The sequence below is a fragment of the Prionailurus bengalensis genome, chromosome C1, assembly GCF_016509475.1.
Source record: "Prionailurus bengalensis isolate Pbe53 chromosome C1, Fcat_Pben_1.1_paternal_pri, whole genome shotgun sequence".
Classification (NCBI taxonomy): Eukaryota; Metazoa; Chordata; class Mammalia; order Carnivora; family Felidae; genus Prionailurus; species Prionailurus bengalensis.
This window is the reverse complement of record NC_057345.1, coordinates 55,845,763-55,865,655: the sequence shown is the minus strand read 5'-3', so window position 1 is coordinate 55,865,655 and position 19,893 is coordinate 55,845,763. Positions and strand designations below refer to the sequence as shown.

General features: G+C 39.8%; 1 protein-coding gene across 1 annotated transcript in view; it reads right to left on the bottom strand.

The window, feature by feature from the left end:
- IL12RB2 (interleukin 12 receptor subunit beta 2) overlaps positions 1 to 19,893 on the bottom strand; it is a 77,744-nt gene that overhangs the window by 36,641 nt on the left and 21,210 nt on the right. The window contains exons 5-8 of the mRNA XM_043575221.1: positions 18,722 to 18,906; positions 17,158 to 17,300; positions 15,845 to 15,995; positions 5,784 to 5,863 (exon numbers count right to left, since the gene is read on the bottom strand). Of these exons, the coding sequence (XP_043431156.1) occupies positions 5,784 to 5,863; positions 15,845 to 15,995; positions 17,158 to 17,300; positions 18,722 to 18,906 (559 nt within the window). The remainder of the gene's footprint in view (positions 1 to 5,783; positions 5,864 to 15,844; positions 15,996 to 17,157; positions 17,301 to 18,721; positions 18,907 to 19,893) is intronic.

Genomic DNA, 19,893 nt, shown 5'->3' with positions numbered 1-19,893 from the left:
GCACAGAGAGGTTAAGCACCTTGCTTAAGAACACACAGCCAGTAGGCGGTGAGGCTGCACCCTGAACCCAGGCAGCTCAGTTCTGCCTAGAGGGTAAGCTCTTAACTGCTGTCGTGTTAGCACTTTCTAGATTCTCCCAGGTGTTTTGCTACCCTGAACTTATTTAATGGATACTAATAACTCATGACATCATGATTTCTAACTTGTTTTGTAGCAGAAAATCAGCAAAATAATGGAAACTTTGTTAGAGCAAAACTTGAACTTCCCTTCTGTCTCTGTTTTCTATCTTATGTTAATTCTCTGCTACCCACTTTCTTATCTTTGTCATTGACCACCTTCTGTTATCCAACTAAGATTCTCTACATTACAGATGCTATAATATGTGTGACTAGTAAGCAAGGGAAAACAACCCTTTCTTTCCAAAAATACTTTCAGAAATGCTGTGCCAGCCTGTGATAGGACCAGGGTTGGGAAAGGAAAGGAGACAGAGCTGAATATTGCAACAAAACTATGAAAATCTTCCCATCTGCTGCTTTTGTATTTAAATATTGATTCTGAGATTGGGATGCCTCCTCTAATTATATAAAGGCCTCAGGCTCCTGACAGCCAATCTTCCCTGTGAATTTATGACAGACCTTTGTTCTACATCAATATAAATCAGATTACAAGTAATATTTTCCTACATTTACTGGATTTCTTTCATATGAGGAGGCCAAAGGACACATCTCATCAGTGCAACGTGATATGGATTGTAATATTCTTCATAGGACACAGAGAAATACAGAGAGAAAGAGACGAAGGGAATGTACTAAGCTGCCTCTGGTCACAACAGACCTTTCTGAGGCTCTGCTGTGAACTGGTGTATGGGGCTTGTTCTTTTCTCTTTCTTCTCATCTTCTGTGATTTGAGGGCAGCTGTTTATCCGAATGAGTTACGTCATTTAACAAATGAACAAAACCCACCAAATCTTCCCCACTTTTGGAACTAAGTTTCTCTAACTCTCTTCTGTATTGCTTGTGAGGGCCCTAGAGGGGCGCTGTTTGCTACATGAGGGAGTCACTAGCTGCAGGCAGCCATAAAGATCTTGATGTGTGACTGACATGTCCGCCCTCTGGAGGCAAGCTCTTAGCCACTGGACCCGCTGGCACTTAGTAGACACACCAGTTTCCAAAGACTTAGTAGGGTAAGAAGAATGTAAAATAGCTGATCAATAATTTTAAAATATTGATTTACATGTTGAAAGGATAATATTCCATACATACTTGGGCTTAAATAAAATACATTATTAAAATTGATCCCACCTGTCTCTTTTTATTTTTTAAATGTGGCTACAAGAAAATTTTAAATTATACATATGACTCTCCTTTGTGGCTTGCTTTATATTTCTATGGGATGGGGCTTCACTACAGTGATCCTTTACATGCTGAATCCATAGTCCCTGGTTTCCTGCCAAATGTTCCCCCACCCTTGTCCCAGCTAACCTGTTCTTCTGGGGTCAGCTCTAGTATTACCGTGCAAGAGATCCTCTGCCTAGGAAGGCTCCCAGCTGCAAGAGACTCCTCACCCATTCCCTTGGTCTACTAGCTAACCCCGATAATCATCTCCCTAGCTGGATCTTGAACTCCTCCTTAACACCTGAGTGCTGTCATCATCCCCATGTCTGTCCTTCTCCTGGACTGTGAGTTCAAGCACCTGAGGACTGCGATTGTCTTGCTCACTTCCATATCTCTGGAATGCAGCACAGTGTCCAGTACTAATGAGAGCCTTCAATATATTTGCTAGTTTGAATGAATGAATGAATAAAGTGAAGTTGGCTTCATTTATACACACTACTTCCAGATCCATGGCCTCAAACATAATTCCAGAAAGTTTATGACCTGCCATGATTAAGAAATTAACAGAGGAAATTGTAAAGGTTAATGAGGTTTGGCACATCTTTCCATACATTGTCTGTCTATCTATCTATCTATCTATCTATCTATCTATCTATCTATCTATAAGGTGATTTTCTTCCTAAAGGATACATGCTATGTTAAGTGAAAGAAATCTGTACTGGAATCATGGATTGAAACGCTTAATCAAAACAAAGGAAACAATATGAATCTTTGCAGAGAAGGAAGATACAGGGAATGTGAGGGAGGGGATGCTAGAAAGCCCCCTGTGAAGAGCTCTAACATGACACTGGCACTGTTTGTGACAGAGCAACATTTTCTACTTGTTATTGCATTTATTGTTTGAACAATACTGAGGTGTTTTATTTCACAGATTAAGTTGTACTTTTTTGGCTTCAACAAAGAAAGTATTTTTTCTCTTAAAAATAGCTATGGCAGGGGCGCCTGGGTGGCGCAGTCGGTTAAGCGTCCGACTTCAGCCAGGTCACGATCTCGCGGTCCATGAGTTCGAGCCCCGCGTCGGGCTCTGGGCTGATGGCTCAGAGCCTGGAGCCTGTTTCCGATTCTGTGTCTCCCTCTCTCTCTGCCCCTCCCCCGTTCATGCTCTGTCTCTCTCTGTCCCAAAAGTAAATAAACGTTAAAAAAGTTAAAAAAAAAATAGCTATGGCAAAACATACTACCAGATATTTTTGAGGAAAGAGAACTTTTAGAAGAAAGCTTTTAGGAGAAACCCAGAGTAAGTAGGTAAGAGCCAGAACAATAAAGCAAAAGTCTCCTTCCCCCTCAACACACCCCCACACTCACATTGATCCATACACACATTCACGAACACTCATACCCACACACACCCCGGCCACCATAATTGGGAGAAATCGATTTCTGTTTATAATCCACCCAGTCTATGGTATTTTGTTATAGTACCCAAAGGGACTAAGACACTCACCTACATGCACCCACACTGACACACAGACTCATAGATACATACCCACACTCCCACTCACATCCCACACACGTATAAAAAACTCATACCCAGTCACACACACATTCACGTTTACTCTCTGCACGCACACACATGCACACATCACTCATACATACTCACACTCACCTATATTCACACTTCACTCCCTCACACATCCAGGCTGTACCCATTCAGCAACAAGTTGTTCTCTTCTGATGTAAACATCCTACAAAAATGAAAGGTCATCTCACATTCCCCCAGCTGTCAGAGAAACATGCTCTCACTTTGTTCATAGACTAATGGGGTTTTACCTGGGGCTTCCTTTGGTGCCAAGACCTGAAATCCCCCTCTTTGCAGTGGCAGGGTGTCCCTCTCACTGGGGTTCCCAGTATTGATCAAAGTGAAAAAAAAAAGCCAAAATCAACACACATACATCTTTGCTTCCTTTCCTTGGTGAGGTCTGATTTGGGCCCCACCACAAACCACCTGATCTGGCTGCAGTTTTCTTTCTAGTCTGACATTTAAACAGGTCCCTTATGTCATGGCACCACCCCATCAATTCCCAAGCCTGCCTGAGAGTGGCATGGGGAATCCCCAGGAGGACAAGTGGGACTGGAGTGGTTCCAGACAGGAGCAGTGACTTCTGCCTAGGAAGGCTCCCAGCTGCAAGCACCACAGTACCTGAAATCCTCTCTTTGGAATCACGTCATTTCCGTAGACCTGTTTCTGTTTGTGAAATGGGTGGTGGGCCTGCATGCTGCTTACATTCCCTTCGGCTCTGTGGCTCTGTGGTCAAAGCAGGCCTGCTCATCTCAGTAACTCTCGTCAGTCTTTTACTGCCACTCCCAGGTGAGTGGCCTATTTGGGGCCACTGAAGAAACCCAGGGTTTGGCAGAAAAGGACTTAGTCTTGTGATAGTCCTGAAAAACTGAGGACTAGATCCAACATTCCTTAAGGAGCCTCTCTCAAACAGGACAGTCACAGAAGGTCTTGAAGTTGCCCTGTCTTGATCACCATCTGGTGTCAGGAAGTTTCTAGTATTTACATTTTTGGTTTCTTAGTGACGCCAGTTCCAGTCTAATGCACCCACAACTCTGGCTCCACAAAAGGGAAAATTTTCTAACAGTAAGAGATGCCCACCAGAGCATGGACTGCTTACAAAGTGGAATTCTCCCTGTCTGAGACGGTCCAAGCAGAGGCATGTGTCAGTCCTGGCTGGAGTGGGAGCAGTGCTAATGATAGGAGGGTAGACTAGAAGAGAATTCAAGTTCTTTTGAATTCCAAGATCTCACTTTAGAGTTTAGGCTTTTCCAGGCTTAGGGGCAAGATTAAAATGAAAAGCAGAGAAGAATTTGCATATGCATGTTGGCTGAGCATTACCTGTGGCTAAAAAATGTTTATTGGAACTAAAACAGTCTATCTCTTCAGATCACTGCTGAGGACACTCAGGGGGAAGGATTCTCTATGGAGGGAGGAATTTTGGTTTTAACCACTTGCTTACTTGTGAAAATGAAAACCAACACTCAAGAACTGAGCTGTGTTCTTCTATAATATTCACAAATTATGGCCACTCTAAATGTCTTGCTTTGAGAATTGTCTTGCTCTTAAACATGGCTTCATTTTAAAATAAATTTTAAGCTGTAGTTTTAGTTTCAAAGTGAAGAGCTTGATTATGACTCACCACGCTATTTATAGTAGTCTCATACCAGACATTTTGTGCGTGTGTGAGACAGAAAGGAAAAGAGGGAGAAAGAGCTCAATTCTTGCCTGGCTCATTTCTTAAAACTGAAGAAAACTGCAGTTATCAACATCTATCATGCTAACCCCATCAGAGGACTTGATATTCATTTCTCTGACTCTTCTGCTTTCGTGCTCATCAGCTTCATGATTCCAAAACTGTTGATTTACCCTTAAATGGAAGAGGTGCAGTGAGAGGGATGCAGGAGTAGGGAAGTAAAGAGGAGTACAGCTCACCTGAAAACCTTTTATTAGCAGCATGCCAATCAGGAGTTCAATTCAAATAGTATTTTCTTTTCACAAAGATGAGTCATGACAGAGAAGAAAGAGTTCTGGATGGGGTTTCAGTCTCAATTCTGCACTTAGTAGCTGGGTGACTGTGGGAAGAACATCCTCTCTCTTACCCTCAGGTTTTCCATTTGTTAAGTGGGGATACCTACGACCTATCTTACAGGGTTTTTAAAGGATTAAGTGAAGCAACCACACCAGAATCAGCACTGTGTGAAACTCTCACATCCTGTAATAACATTAGGTTTTACTGTTTTCTGGAAGGTTGTTTGAATCACTACTGTTTTACTACTATTCCTGAGGAGGAGTTGCTTTCCATTCCTCTTCACACGATTGTCTACAATTACTTGAGTTCCTGAGGTAGAACAGCCTTCTTTCCACCCTCTCCCTTTTCAGTGACTATAGCAAATACATTCCTAGATATCCACATCCACAGACTTCCCATCTTTAATTTCCCAAAAAGTGAATAAGTAAGGTGGCGTGGTCACTGGTGGGCATGTTATATGCAGGGGAGATTAAGAGTGGCTGGGAGGGGCAAGAGGCAGAAGAAATGGTGCAGTGGGACAGAGTGTGGACATGCCTGGAGATAGGAACGGATGCAAGCAGATGAGGAAAAGATGCAGTTGTGTGCAGGAGGGAAATCAGTGGGAACTCTCACTCTTATCTGACAAAAGGAAATGACATTGGGTCAAGTGTCTTGAGGATATTGCTGAGGAAACGAGCTTCAACCAAGTCTCTGAAGCCTTGTATAAAGCCACTATGGAAAGAAAACTTTTTTTTTTTTGGCCTTAAACATTGTTCAAATATATAATTCTTTCTATATGTTAATTATATCTCAATAAAAACAAAACAAAAAATCAACCAAATATATACTTCTCTTGAATTTTACACTGACAATGAAAACTTACCTTCCAGAAAAGAGAAATCTGTTGTCTATTGTAGTCAATGGGTTGTTTCATGTACCAGACATCTAATGTCCCAGTAGGCTCTGTTTTGAAGGAAAAAAAAACATATTTTCATGTATACACACATACATGTATATATCCATACATGCACAATATAAAACCTCTTAAAGTCAATTGCTTATTTAATAAACAATTCCAGGAGAGTAGGATTACCAGGTAATTTCAATTTTCTTTGTGCCCCCATATTTCTTTCCTTTTGTTAAACAATGAACATATGTGTCGGCCATAGAAAACACAAATTTTACCTTAAAAACAAATTTTAAAAAATGATGATGAGGAAATTGGATTCCTAACTTACTCTTAAAATATGTAGTAATAAAATAACTCAAAGAAAGTATGTGTGATTATTTCTTTTTTATTGGAATGCAGAAAGAATTAATTCTCAGCAGAAAAACAAAAATATGAATTATAAGGAACACATTTTTGATCCTGTAAAAATAAAAAATACAAATGATTAACTCTGTGTTCACGTCCATTCCTGAACTTACCATGTTGTGGCATAATTATTTGGTTTTATGATCATTAGATCATTAGATCATGATCTACTTGAAAGGAAGGCCCATCTCATTCATCTTAATATCCTCATACCTACATAGTGCTTAGAATGTAACAGGCTCCTGACAACTCTTTGTCAGGTGACAAATGTGCAAATGAACAATTCAGACAATATTAGCTACTTGATGCTAAAACAGAGAATGAACTGATTGAAGGAAAAACCACCATCTTTAAGACAATGGTCAAATATGACCTAATTTAATTTGAGAAAGTCAATCAAACAGACTTGATAAGAAACTGAATAATCAACTCCTATGTGCTAGAAAGAGAGTGTGTGTGCACATGTGCATGCATGAGTGGGTGAATAGTTTTATTTCTCCCATTATCAGATTTATTTTGATTTACAGCCAGGGGTGGAACTCACAGAAACAGCCCCTGAAAACAAGCTTCAACTGCACCAATGAAACTTGTTCATTGTGACACTTAGAATGTATTTGAGATGAGGCTACATTGGGGTTCCTTCTGGGGTGACAAGTCCCATTTAACCAGACGAAGTTTCTGGAACATTAACTCCCACCAGGAAAAGAGAAGACAAGCAGCCAGGGAGAGGAGAAGAGAAAAAGGGAAGGAGCACATGCACCCATACATACTATGGGCAGGTCCTGTGGCCCACTTACACTTGCATCCCATATCCTCTTTACCCCATGACATATGCAGCTTTAGTACAGTGGTTAAAGTGTGAACTCCAGAGCTAGACCGTCTATGGGCAAATCCCAGCTCTGTGATCTTGAACAAATGTTAACCACATCCTGAATACATACTCTACATCCTGAAGCCAGTTTCCTCATCTGTTCAATGAGGATTGTAGTTCTATACGTCACATGGGGCTGTTGTGAGAATTGAATGAACAGAGCAGCCCTGACTTAAGGTAAGCACTCAGGAAATTTAGCTGTTGTTTCTTCATTTGGAAATGAGCTTGTTCAAGGTCCCAGAACTAGTAATTGGAGAAGCCAGGTTTTGAACATTGGTCTGTTTTATCACATAGCCAGCACTCTTCTCTCTGCACCCCGCAGTTACCTGGCTCTGAGGCTTGTGATTTCTCAACAGTACTTCCACGCCCAACAGGTGCTCTTCTGTGTTCTACCCTCTTCCTTCTTTATTTCCGTTTCCTGCCTCTCTCACCCTCTTCCTTTTGTTTTTTTCTAAACATTCACTTATTTTCTTCCCCTCTTTTCCCACCAGTGGTAGCTTCTATCCTTGCAGTGAGGACCTAAAGGTAAGAAATGCTTACCTAAGACATTGTGAAAATGCTCTCCATCCTTCAGGATTATGAAGAGTGACCCAGAAAACAAGCCTAGCACTTTTATCTGCTAGTCCAGATGCAAAAAGGAAAAAAGCACAGGCAACAGAAGGAAAGGGGACCTGACCATTATTAACCACCTACAACGTGTCAGGAAATATTTGGACATTTTATGTACTGCACGTTATCTCATTTAATCCTCGCACAATGCAGGGTGTGTGTGTGTGTGTGTGTGTGTGTGTGTGTGTGCGTGTGTGATTACATCTGTTTTAGAGCTGAGGCCAAGGAGGCTGACAAAGGTTAAATGATTTCCAGAACACGTGGAGTTGGTAAATGGCAAAGCCAGCTGAGCCCAGATTTCACTATTTCCAAAGACCCTGCTCTTCCATTACAGTTCACTACATTGAGCGGAGATCTGAGCAAACTAGATAACCCAGACATTGACTACATAATCAGGATGTGGAAACTTGGATGTGCTCCATGTTGAAGCCAGATGACTTATTAGTGCTAAATGTCTCCAGTTAATTACATATTAGTAACAAATAAAGGGAATACTCATTGTCTCATTAAAGATCTACAACTACCAGATTACTACAGAGCTAAGAATTGAATTCTAGAATCACAGTCTCTTCAAAGGAAAAATTGCAAGTCAAACTGAAATTTTAATGGTGCCCACCTGCAGTGTTAGCCTCTGTGGGAGAGAAATCATTAGTTGAATCTGTATGAGTTTCAAAGTGTAAAATTTCATGACCAGGGGTGTCAAACCACTGCTGCTTAAAACAGCATAAGAGCTGATATTAAAGAGAATCTTTGACATTCAACTGACACAAAATCACTTGAAATTCTAACCTCAGTATTATCTAACAAAGGCAGATAAAACTATTATAGGCAGGCCAGAAAAGGAAAGTCAAAGACCAAATGTCCAAGTGATTACAAAACAAATGGGTACAAATGACTAAAAATACAAATACTGGAAATGGAAGTCAGGTCACCTGAGATGAAACTGCCTCCTATATGATAAAGGAGAAAACCGTAGAGTTGAATAGAGTTACCAATATGAAAAAAAGCGAAGATCCTAAATTAAGCAGGAGATTGACCTAAATGACCCTGAAGGTGCTTTCAACTCTAAAATCCCAAGATTCTAGGATTCTATGAAACAATAGGTGTGGCAAACAAATCTGAGCCAATCCATGTGCTTCTGAGATGAGCATCCATATCTGAAGCCAAGGCGAACGCAGGAATGTGGACAAGAGCAACTTAATCGCGGGTGGAAAGCAATCCCTCAACAGAGGTTTCCTCAAGGAGCATACAGATTTCCAAGAAGAGTGAAAATGGAGAATTTAACATGAAGCAAATATGGAAAAGGCATATCTTGGGAGGTTTCAGGTAGTGGGCTCAATGAAACACACGAGGATTTTTTGGTCCAAGTCAAGTTCCAAGCAGGACAACACAGAGATAAGTCGCTCACTGCCTCAGTTCCTTGAAGTTCACTTTTTGGGGTTGACCCATTTGTCTAAAATCTAGTTTTAAACAACTCAATTCAAACAGATATTACAAGTATCTACTTGATTAAACAAGTTTTACTTTCAGACGTTATCACCTGCTATGCCTCCACGGGAAGTCCTATATAGACTACCCCATTTCACTTCCTTCTTGATAAATGAAGTTTAACACTTGGTTCACTCTCTCTTTTCACCTCTTTCTGTCACCTCTTTTACTACTTGTGAAGGGCCACCATCCATAAGGTGTTCCTTCCCAGTAGCTGGTACTGTCAGTCCATCCACCTGCCCACTTCTAATGATCTGTTTCTGTCAACTGATGCTTTTGCTTCATACTTCACTGAGCAAAAGGAAGTAACAAGGCAGGGATTCCCTCATCTTTCTACCATGAAAAGTTCACTATCAATTCTCTAACATAGTATCCCTACTTCCATCAAAGTTCAACCCAACTTGAGTTCTGGATCCCATCCTCCCTTGTTTTATCAAGGACTTCTCCCCTACTTCTCTTGCATTACTAATTTCTCCCTCTCTGCTGGAAGCTTACCATTACCTTGAAAATACACTACAATTTTTCACCAATCCTAAAAACAAAACCAGACAAAGCATTTCCTGATACCACATCCTGCTCCAACTACTGCCCCACATCTCTGCTCTCCTTCACAGAACTTCATGAAGAGTTGTGAATTGTTAGTCTTTATTCCCTCACTTCACACTCACTCTCAGCCTGTTGCACCTGAGATTTTCTCCTATCATTCTACAGATATTGCAACCATGGCAACAAGCAAAACTAGTAACTGTTTAGAGATACATACATTTCTGAAAGTTATGTGAAAAGTACTGATAAACATATAATTCAGGATAGTGTCAATAGTATATTGGTAATTTCACAGCATTTAAGTTGAATGGTGGGTTCATAACTGTTCACTTTGCTGTTATCCTTTGTACAGAGAAAGTAGCTTAACCTAGCATAATCATAGTGGCAACAGAAGAAATGAACAGATTTTGAATATGTTTAGGAAAGTCAAGTGCTGGTATTGGGGAATAAGGAAAAAGAATTTCTTTTTATTTGGAAAAGGAGAATTTAAAGATAACTTCTTGATTTTTGACTTCAGTAACTAGGAAGATGGTGGTATCATTTACTAAAATAGAAAATATTGAAACAGAAGTATTTTGGAAACATTTTGTTTTGGAGAAAAACAAAGAGATATCTATCTATCTATCTATCTATCTATCTATCTATCTATCTATCATCTGTCTGTCTAGTTTTCGAACTGTGGGACTGGATAAAGTCACCTGGGAAAAGAAGGGAGCCCAGGGAAAAGCCATAGGGATTGGTATTGAGAAGAGAAAACTGAGCAGCAAGAAACCAAGAAGACCTGGTCAATGAAGAAGAATAAAATCCAGGAACATGAGATTTCACAGAATTCAAAAGAATCAAGTACTTCAGGGAGGAAATAGCTCCCTTCTCCTACTGCAATGACTTTGGAGGCCATATGTTCCAGATGAGGGAAGTCCATAAGTTGCATTGGAACTTTACATTTCTTCGTGGTGTTGTATCCTCCAGGAATCTTTACCTAATGTTCCAAAACAGATTAGAAGTCCTTGAGTCTGAGGATCTGACAAGTTATCACTGTGTCCCAGCACCTGGCATAGTTCCTGATACACACACACTTTTCTCACAGATCCATCTTGAGAAGCATTTTTCCCCCATTTGTTTCTGTTTGGAAGGCTTCATGGAAAGCATTTCTTCCTATTGGGGTGATCACCATCTTGTCAAATAATTGAGCTCAGACATTGATTTCTTCCAGGATAGATGGTGGGCTTAGAGGGGACCCAAAAAGAAAGGAAGGCAGGGACTGTCATTGGCTCTCAAACATAACATTTTCCTTCTAATGAAAACATTTGCATGTAAATCTCTTTAGAAGGCTAAGAACCTTTGATTCTCATATCCTCAAGCCTTAGGCACTCAGATAAATGAGCTAATTTAGGAGTCAGCAAACTATTGCCAGTGGGTCATATCTGCTCCTTGTTTTAGTACAGCCTGTGGACTAACAATGGTTTTTACATTTTTAAATGGTTGAAAACAAACAGAAGAGTAATTTTCAGTGACATGTGAAAATTACATAAAATTAAAATTTCAGTATCCATAAATAAGGTTCTATTGGAACATAGCTTTGTCTATGTATTTATACACTGTCAATGGCTGCTTGCACACTACAATAGTGAATTTTAGTACTAGTGACAGACATATGGTCTGCAAAGCTGAAAATATTTACTGTCTGGACCTTTACAGAAAATTTTTGCTGACCCCTAAGCTAGATCATTTTTAAGAACTTGTTAACCAAAATGATAAAATAACCTCTAGTATTTAATTGGCCTTCTCAGAGTCAGGTAACTGTGGGGTGCAGAGCCAAGAGCTTGGGCTATGTGATAAAACAGACCAGTGCTCAAAACCTGGCTTCTCCAATTCTTAGTTCTGAGACTTTGAACAAGTTCTATTAGCTCTAACACTTAATTTTCCAAATGAAGAAAACAACAGCTAAATTTATTGAGTGCTGACCATGGGTCAGAGCTCTTCTATTCATTAAAATTAACCCATCTTAGCAATATTTTGGAATTACAAATGAATGAATGAATTGCCTAGCTTCTCAACGTTTATTTATTTTTGGGACAGAGAGAGACAGAGCATGAACGGGGGAGGGGCAGAGAGAGAGGGAGACACAGAATCGGAAACAGGCTCCAGGCTCTGAGCCATCAGCCCAGAGCCTGACGCGGGGCTGGAACTCACGGACCGCGAGATCGTGACCTGGCTGAAGTCGGACGCTTAACCGACTGCGCCACCCAGGCGCCCCAAGAATTGCCTAGCTTCTCAATGTGAGAAGGGGTGGCTGCAACTGGTGACCCTGCATTTTCTCCCCTTTGGGAGTCTTTCACCAACCACCCATGCCACCACCTCTTATGGCGGTGGGGGGAGGAGGGCTACTCCTTCATTGCTCTGGTGTTAAGGTTGAGTATGTAGCACTTGCTTTATTTATTAATTGCCTATATAGAGTTTAACAAGACCAAAACATGTAAATTAGACTTTAAAAAGTGGTGAATGAGGGGCGCCTGGGTGGCGCAGTCGGTTAAGCGTCCGACTTCAGCCAGGTCATGATCTCGCGGTCCGTGAGTTCGAGCCCCGCGTCGGGCTCTGGGCTGATGGCTCAGAGCCTGGAGCCTGTTTCTGATTCTGTGTCTCCCTCTCTCTCTGCCCCTCCCCCGTTCATGCTCTGTCTCTCTCTGTCTCAAAAATAAATAAACGTTGAAAAAAAAATTTTAAAAAGTGGTGAATGAGCAAACAGAAATACCTAATTTATACTATAGCTCTAAGGAATGGCTTGTTCATCTTTTTTATGGAGTCTCCTCCTGGGTGTTCTAGGTGGTGAGGGAATCACCTCCCTAACACCTTCCTTCTCCAGATGTGTCTGGAGATCCTGCAGCTCAAACTCAAGAATGTTTTCCCACTACAGGCCAAATGTGGTTGCTCAGTTCCCAGTATCAGACCTGCTTTTGATGGATAAAGATTGAGGGACTGTTCTCCTAAACAGAGAAAAGCAGTTTCTTTCCTTCTACTCCTTACTTAAAGGTCATTTAAAAAGTGTTTTCCATGGAGGACCATAACAGGAGTTGAATTTAATGACACAGGAAAGGGCCATATGGAGTAAATGAAGACCTCATTCTCTGCTGACATGATCTAAATAACTGTGCTCAATCCACCAGAAGATAACATTGCTCTCAGTTTTGGGCAGCAAAGGCTCCAAAGAACTCTATTATAAGGTCATTCAGAGTTTTAAAGAGTAACTAAAAAAAAAAAAGCTTACTAGCAATTTTTTTAAATGCCAAGTTACATATGAGTACACATTCAAAGGCTGAAAAGGAAGAAGTGTTAAAAAAATTCACACCTTTTAAGTTTACATCAATTGGTGTTTCATAAAGAAACTGATGACAGAAATAGCGGTAAGGGGAGAAAACCAAGCTGCTCAGAGTAAGAGGAAAGAGGTCCTACATCAACCCACAGAAAGATGAAACACAGAAAAGGGAAATGCAGACACTGAAAGGAAGCCAACAGCTTCGTAAATGTGGTGCATCTCAGAGTATGGGTTTCTCTCTTCATGAATGCCTGCAATTACTCTGAACAAGTCAGTTCCTTGATTTGATTCATAACTGTCCATGAGTTCACAACCATAACAAGTTGCTGCACTCATTGTTATGATAGTGGTTTATTTAAGGGCTATGAGAAAGTTACTGTTGTTACTGTCCTACCTTGAACTGTTTTTAATTTAACAGATAAACCCTTTCAGAAAAAAAAAACAAAAAACAAAAAAAAACCCCAAACCTTTCCACACACCTCCAAACAGGTCATTATTAAATGTCAGTAAGAATGACGAGAATTCACAAGGCCAGAATACCCCTGGTTTATAGTTAAGCCGAATGTGACATAACTTAAAAACTACTCAGCCTATTTAGTACCTTGACTGTGGACAGAAAATATGGCCCATTTTCAAGAATTTTATCTGTAGGACATATAAACAAAGTCTCATAGATAAGGCATTAAAAAATACATTACTTTGACTATGTTTAATAAAAGAATAAAAAACTCTGGATTATAAAAATGACAAACATTTAAACAGAGAGCAAGTGGCTCAACATCAATTTTAAGAGATTTTTATCATAAAATGAGAGGGAATAAATTATAATTTTTTAGATAGAGTTATTTTAAAATACAGAAATGTTGGGGTGCCTGGGTGGCGCAGTCGGTTAAGTGTCCGACTTCAGCCAGGTCACGATCTCGCGGTCCGTGAGTTCCAGCCCCGCGTCAGGCTCTGGGCTGATGGCTCAGAGCCTGGAGCCTGTTTCCAATTCTGTGTCTCCCTCTCTCTCTGCCCCTCCCCCGTTCATGCTCTGTCTCTCTCTGTCCCAAAAACAAATAAACATTGAAAAAAATAAAAAAATAAAAAATAAAATAAAATAAAATACAGAAATGCAATTAATATAAGAAGAAGGAAAAATATACATTATTCTACAATTTATATATTAGGTGTTATATTTTAGTATATTTAAATATTTAACATTAAATATTTTATAATATTTATTAAATATTAAATATTTAAATATTTTATATTTTAGGGTCTTTGGGTCCTTGACAGTCACTTGGGTATTGATAAGTGTCATCAGCTATCAAAGGCCATTAGCAGCTCACAGAAAAATGAATATAACTTATATCATGAAACTAATTTACAGTCACACATATCCATAAGTTTTACAAATAAGCGTTTAGATTTTCTCACGTTAATACTTCACAATCTCCAGATGATAAAGCAATGGATTATATGCCAATAATTTTTCTTCTGAGTCAAAGTTACACAGACTGTGAAAAGTTGTATAGTAGGTCACTAAATGAGTGCTCTTAAAAACTAATTATTCAGATGGTTATTTCTTGTGTATCCAAACATTTGTTAATGTTGACATCAAGTTCATATAGCTATTATATATTCATATGATCAATAGTTGATTGCACCTTAGTTTGATTATACTTTACACCTCAGTAAATTGTCATCCCTATAACTGCCAAAAAGAAAAGCCCATCAGACTAAGAAATATATTTGATATCCTTTCCATAGCTATGGGCAGGCTGGCGGCCCTCATTTGAGCAGTGTATGCTCAAATGGCGGCCCTCATTTGAGCATGCAGAGGCATGATGAAGTGCAGTGCTGTAATATTTGGAGGAGAGAGGGCTGGGGGATGTTAAATTGTATTTTAAAATGTATGTCTCCAGAGTCTACCTTCTTTTTTTTTTTTTTTAATGTTTATTTATTTTTGAGACAGAGAGAGACAGAGCATGAACGGGGGAGGAGCAGAGAGAGAGAGAGAGAGAGAGGGAGACACAGAATCCGAAGCAGGCTCCAGGCTCTGAGCCATCAGCACAGAGCCTGACGCGGGGCTCGAATTCACGGACCGCGAGATCATGACCTGAGCCGAAGTCAGACGCTTAACCGACTGAGCCACCCAGGCGCCCCGAGTCTACCTTCTTTTAAGCTTTTAATTTTCATAGAAACCAAAAGGTAGAATGATCAAGTTTTACTATAAAGGAATGAAATTACTGGTTATGGTTTTGTGGAATGAGAGAGTTACTGAGCTAGTAATAGAAACAAGATATAGAAATAAGGGGTGCCTGGGTGTCTCAGTCAGTTAGGCCTCCAACTTTTGATTTTTGCTCAGGTCATGATCTCATGGTCAGTGGGACTGATCCCAGCGTTGGGCTTGCGCTGATAGCGTGGAGTCTGCTTTGGACTCTCTCTCCTTTCTTTCTACCCCTCCCCGCTGCTTGCACACATGTGCTCTCTCTCAAAATACACAAATAAACTTAAAAAAAAATAGAAATAAGAGTTATAACCAAACATTACTGAAGCATAAGCTTGTAACCAACATGAAAACATGGGGCAAACAGGGGTGGGACTTACTTAATGTTAAAATTTCCCTAACAATATAAACATATCTCCCTGGACAATTACAGTACTTAAGCTAAAGTCAAAATTAACTTGTTAATTAGTGTACTCATTTACTTGTTAATTAATGTGTTAAATTAACTTGTTGATTCAGTACCAGTACTTTAGAGATCCCTCTCCCTTCTCGCCTCCTTCTCTTCCCACCCTCCTTTTTAGAACACATACCTTCTTCTGGTGTTTGTGTCCTGAATGGTTCACTCCAATCACTCCAACTACCTTTATATAGATGTAACTTAGAAGAAATCTGAAATTCATACTCTGTAAATGGTTTCAGATCCAGCAGATCCTGTCTTCCTTTGGCATTTGTAGCATTGACCTTGAATCAGACAAGATTTTTAAAGGTGTCAATTAAAATTAAAGAATTTTGACACACATAGGTAAGAAACTTGAGTAGATAACCCTTTCTCTTTTTTCAGATCTGTCATTCATTGAGAAAAAATACCAATGACAGGGCTACTGAATATACCTGATGTTAATATGAAATAGCTTCTCATTAAAAACAAACTCTGGGGACTAAGAACCCACCTATAAGGATCCCAAGGGGGATCCTGAAACAAGCTGAAAAGTAAGTAAAGGCTGAAAAATACCAATGTTCAGAAAAAACTTGGAGAATTTTCTAGAGATTATTTTTTATTTGGTCATAATTAGAATGTGATAAATGTTTTATCACAGACATAGAACGGACTTCAAAAAGAAAATTTTAATTATATTAAAAAAGCAATTTCTCATGAGTTTCAGTTATATGTGGAACTTATCCTTTGTTATTATTATAAGCCATTCTATTTTACAAATATACTAGGAGGAATTATAATCCTAAAATTTAATTTAAAAACATTAATGTCTAATATATCAAAGTGTGGGGCTTTATCTTTGCAATATTCAATTCCATATAAGCCTCTATGGACATTTCCTAATATTTTTCTTTCTAATATGTAAAAAGATTACTGAAAAGTAAAACAGGGGTAGCATAACAAGGTACAATGAATACTTAACTAATTGTGGAAAATTAATACTAGTTTACAGAAGCCTGCGGCTTAAAAAATTTCAGAATCAATAATCAAAATTCAAGATATTTCTTAATAAATAGAGGTGCATATGACTTTCTGATCTATCTCAAGTGTGTACTTTAGGGCTAAATATTCTTTTTTTTTTAAATTTTTTTTTAATGTTTATTTATTTTGGGGACAGAGAGAGACAGAGCATGAACGGGGGAGGGGCAGAGAGAGAGGGAGACACAGAATCGGAAGCAGGCTCCAGGCTCTGAGCCATCAGCCCAGAGCCTGACGTGGGGCTCGAACTCATGGACCGCGAGATCGTGACCTGAGCTGAAGTCGGACGCTTAACCGACTGAGCCACCCAGGCGTCCGAGGGCTAAATATTCTTAAACCCCATATTTTGCTGGCATGAAAAGACAGAGATCTGTGCAGTGATATTAGGAGTCCCTCCCTGTTTTTCCTCTTTACTCTAAAAACCATTACCATAGTCCAGGACCTGCTGCTGTTGGGCCGATATCTGAGTCGATTAAGCAACACCAGCACCTCATCTCTCCACTGAAGGATACATCTGCTCACAGAAGCATTTACACATTTGATTCTGATGTCCCATGGAGGAAGAGGCCTCACTAGTAATCAGGACAAACAAAAACGTGTGATTCAGGCTCCAAAATCAGAAATAACCTTTGTTTTGACATAAGCCAGAAAGAGGTGAACACAGCTCATTTCTAAGATGCACGACTACCAAAGCTGGTGAGATATATAAGAAAGGAATCCATGGCTTTTACAGAGAAAAAAAAAAGTTTGATCCACTGCTAAATAATTAAAATAATTCTCCTCAATCTACCCTTATTTTTTACCAAATAAACTACCTTCAACATTAGTGATAGTATCAACTGCATTTAATCCAGTGCATAAAGAAAACCAATGTACCAAGCCCCAGAGTACCAATGGCTGACAAGGCAGAGGTGGCTAGTGGTGATCACTTCTCAGAAGAAGAAATGGTGGTAGGGAAAGATCATACAGAAGGGTCACAGGAACCAGAGAACAGAGGGAAAGAATAAGAGGAAAAGAAGGTACCTTACACAGAAATAGTCAATGTAAAGAAATGGAAGGTAGTAAGACGGGGAGAAGTATGATAGGTAATGTATAATAAATGCCTGTGTTGATACCCATAGCAATATATCCTGTGCAAAGAGGTGCTGTGGGAAGAGAGAAGAGAGACACATAATGTAAGGCTGGAAGTTAAGGCAGACCAGAAGCACAGTCCTACCTGGGGGATATTTGACACTGGCCTCTAATTCAACTGGGCCAATTTTATTTGCTCAGAAATGTGCTACAACTTGTTCACTCCAGGTCCCAAGGTGATGAGAATGGTAGTAGGTATTCTCAGAACAAGACACATTTGTGCCTTGATACACTTAAAAAAAATGTTTATTTATTTTGAGAGACAGAGTGAGCAGGGGAGCTGCAGAGAGAGAGAGAGAATCCCAAGCAGGCTCTGCACTGTCAGCACAGAGCCCCATGCAAGGCTCAAACTCATGAACCATGAGATCATGGCCTGAGCTGAAACTGAGTTGGACACCTCACTGACTGAGCCACCCAGGCACCCCTGTACCTTGGTACACTTTATTGATAGTTTGCACCTCTGCGCTGGCCCAGCAAACCCACAGGTAGCCTATCTCAGAATAGTGGAGTAACCATGGGGGTAAAAAGATCTCTCTGACAAGAAATGCCTACACTGAGTTTCATGAATAATCAATCTTGCAGAACCCTCTCCTCAGTCAAATGGTTATCACTGGCAGCTAGTGCCTCTGTGGGACTAAGTTCTTTTTTCTCCAACAGAGAGAATAATGTTGAACATTCCATTCTGTATGGCCATCTCCATAAGGCTCTGAGATCATGCACTCTTTTCCTTGCATCAAAGTAATACCTACTCTTTGTGCCATTGTCCCTTTTGAAACAATCACGTACAGAATATTCAAGTGATTTTAAGAATAATGTTCATTTACCAATGAATGATACCTACAAAATGTGAAATAAAATGTACCTATGTCCAAGAATGTAAATGTGGATGGAACTGAAGAAGCATTTCCAAGACTATTTGTAGCAGTAACCTTGGCTGTGTAACTGGATTCAGGCAATTCAGGGGTTAGGTTAATTCCAAGGTCCAAATGGTCACAATAATGATCATTACATTGCCTCTGCCAAGTGAAATTTTTTGGTCCAGTTAGCCTGTAAATAAAAGACAATTGTGTTTAGCAACATACTTTATGAGTACTTGTTCCTTTTAGTACAAAAGGGATATAATATTTGAATATTCAAAATTCTAGACATTTTGTTAAGGTCAGTTGGATATATTAAGGGAATATTTGTATTCTATGGTAATAAATAGGACCATATTTTCTCCCCTTTTTTAGTAGGATTGAGACCTTTTTTTTTTTTTAAGTAGACTCCACACCTGGCATAGAGCCCAATGCAGGCCTTGAATTCACAGTCCTGAGATCAAGACCTGAGCTGAGATCAAGAGTCAGAGGCTTAACCAACTGAGCCACCCAAGCACCCCAGATTGAGACTTTTTGATGTGCATATAGATAAGTAACCCGAAACCCTGGCTGACATTCTGGCTCCTCAGGGCAGACCCAACTGTTACCAAAGATCCATGGCCCTAGGCATTTACTGTACAAAATGAAGTGCCAGCTTCTAGTACAGCCTGGAACCCTGGGCTCCACTTTCTTTCCTCCATTTCCTGCTCAGTTAGGCATGTGCAAACTATCCTATCCTTTGGATGGATTATGGAATCAACTCCAGGGAACAGAATCTCCCAGACTCTTCTTTGTGTGGACTTCCAGGTCACACAAAGATGCTTTAAAAAGAAACTCCTCCGAAGCTAATGGAAAGCTACCACAAGGAGGAGTCTATTTATATATTATGACCCTAAGAGTCTACAACCACAAAAGAAGGGATATAATGTGGCCAGTTTAACCCTATTAGAGCAGGGAGGAACATCCATAACATAAGCCTTGGATGCTCTGAAGAGAACTCTGAGTTAGATCGCAGACCCAAGACATCAGTTCTCACACTTTGGATGAATGAACCAGTTTTAACTGATGAACACTAGAATTTTTGTTAAAGTACCTATCTAGAGGTGTCTATTGCTTCTCTCTGGTAAATATAAAACTGTTATTTCTAAATGCATATCTAACTGAATTTCTAAGTGTA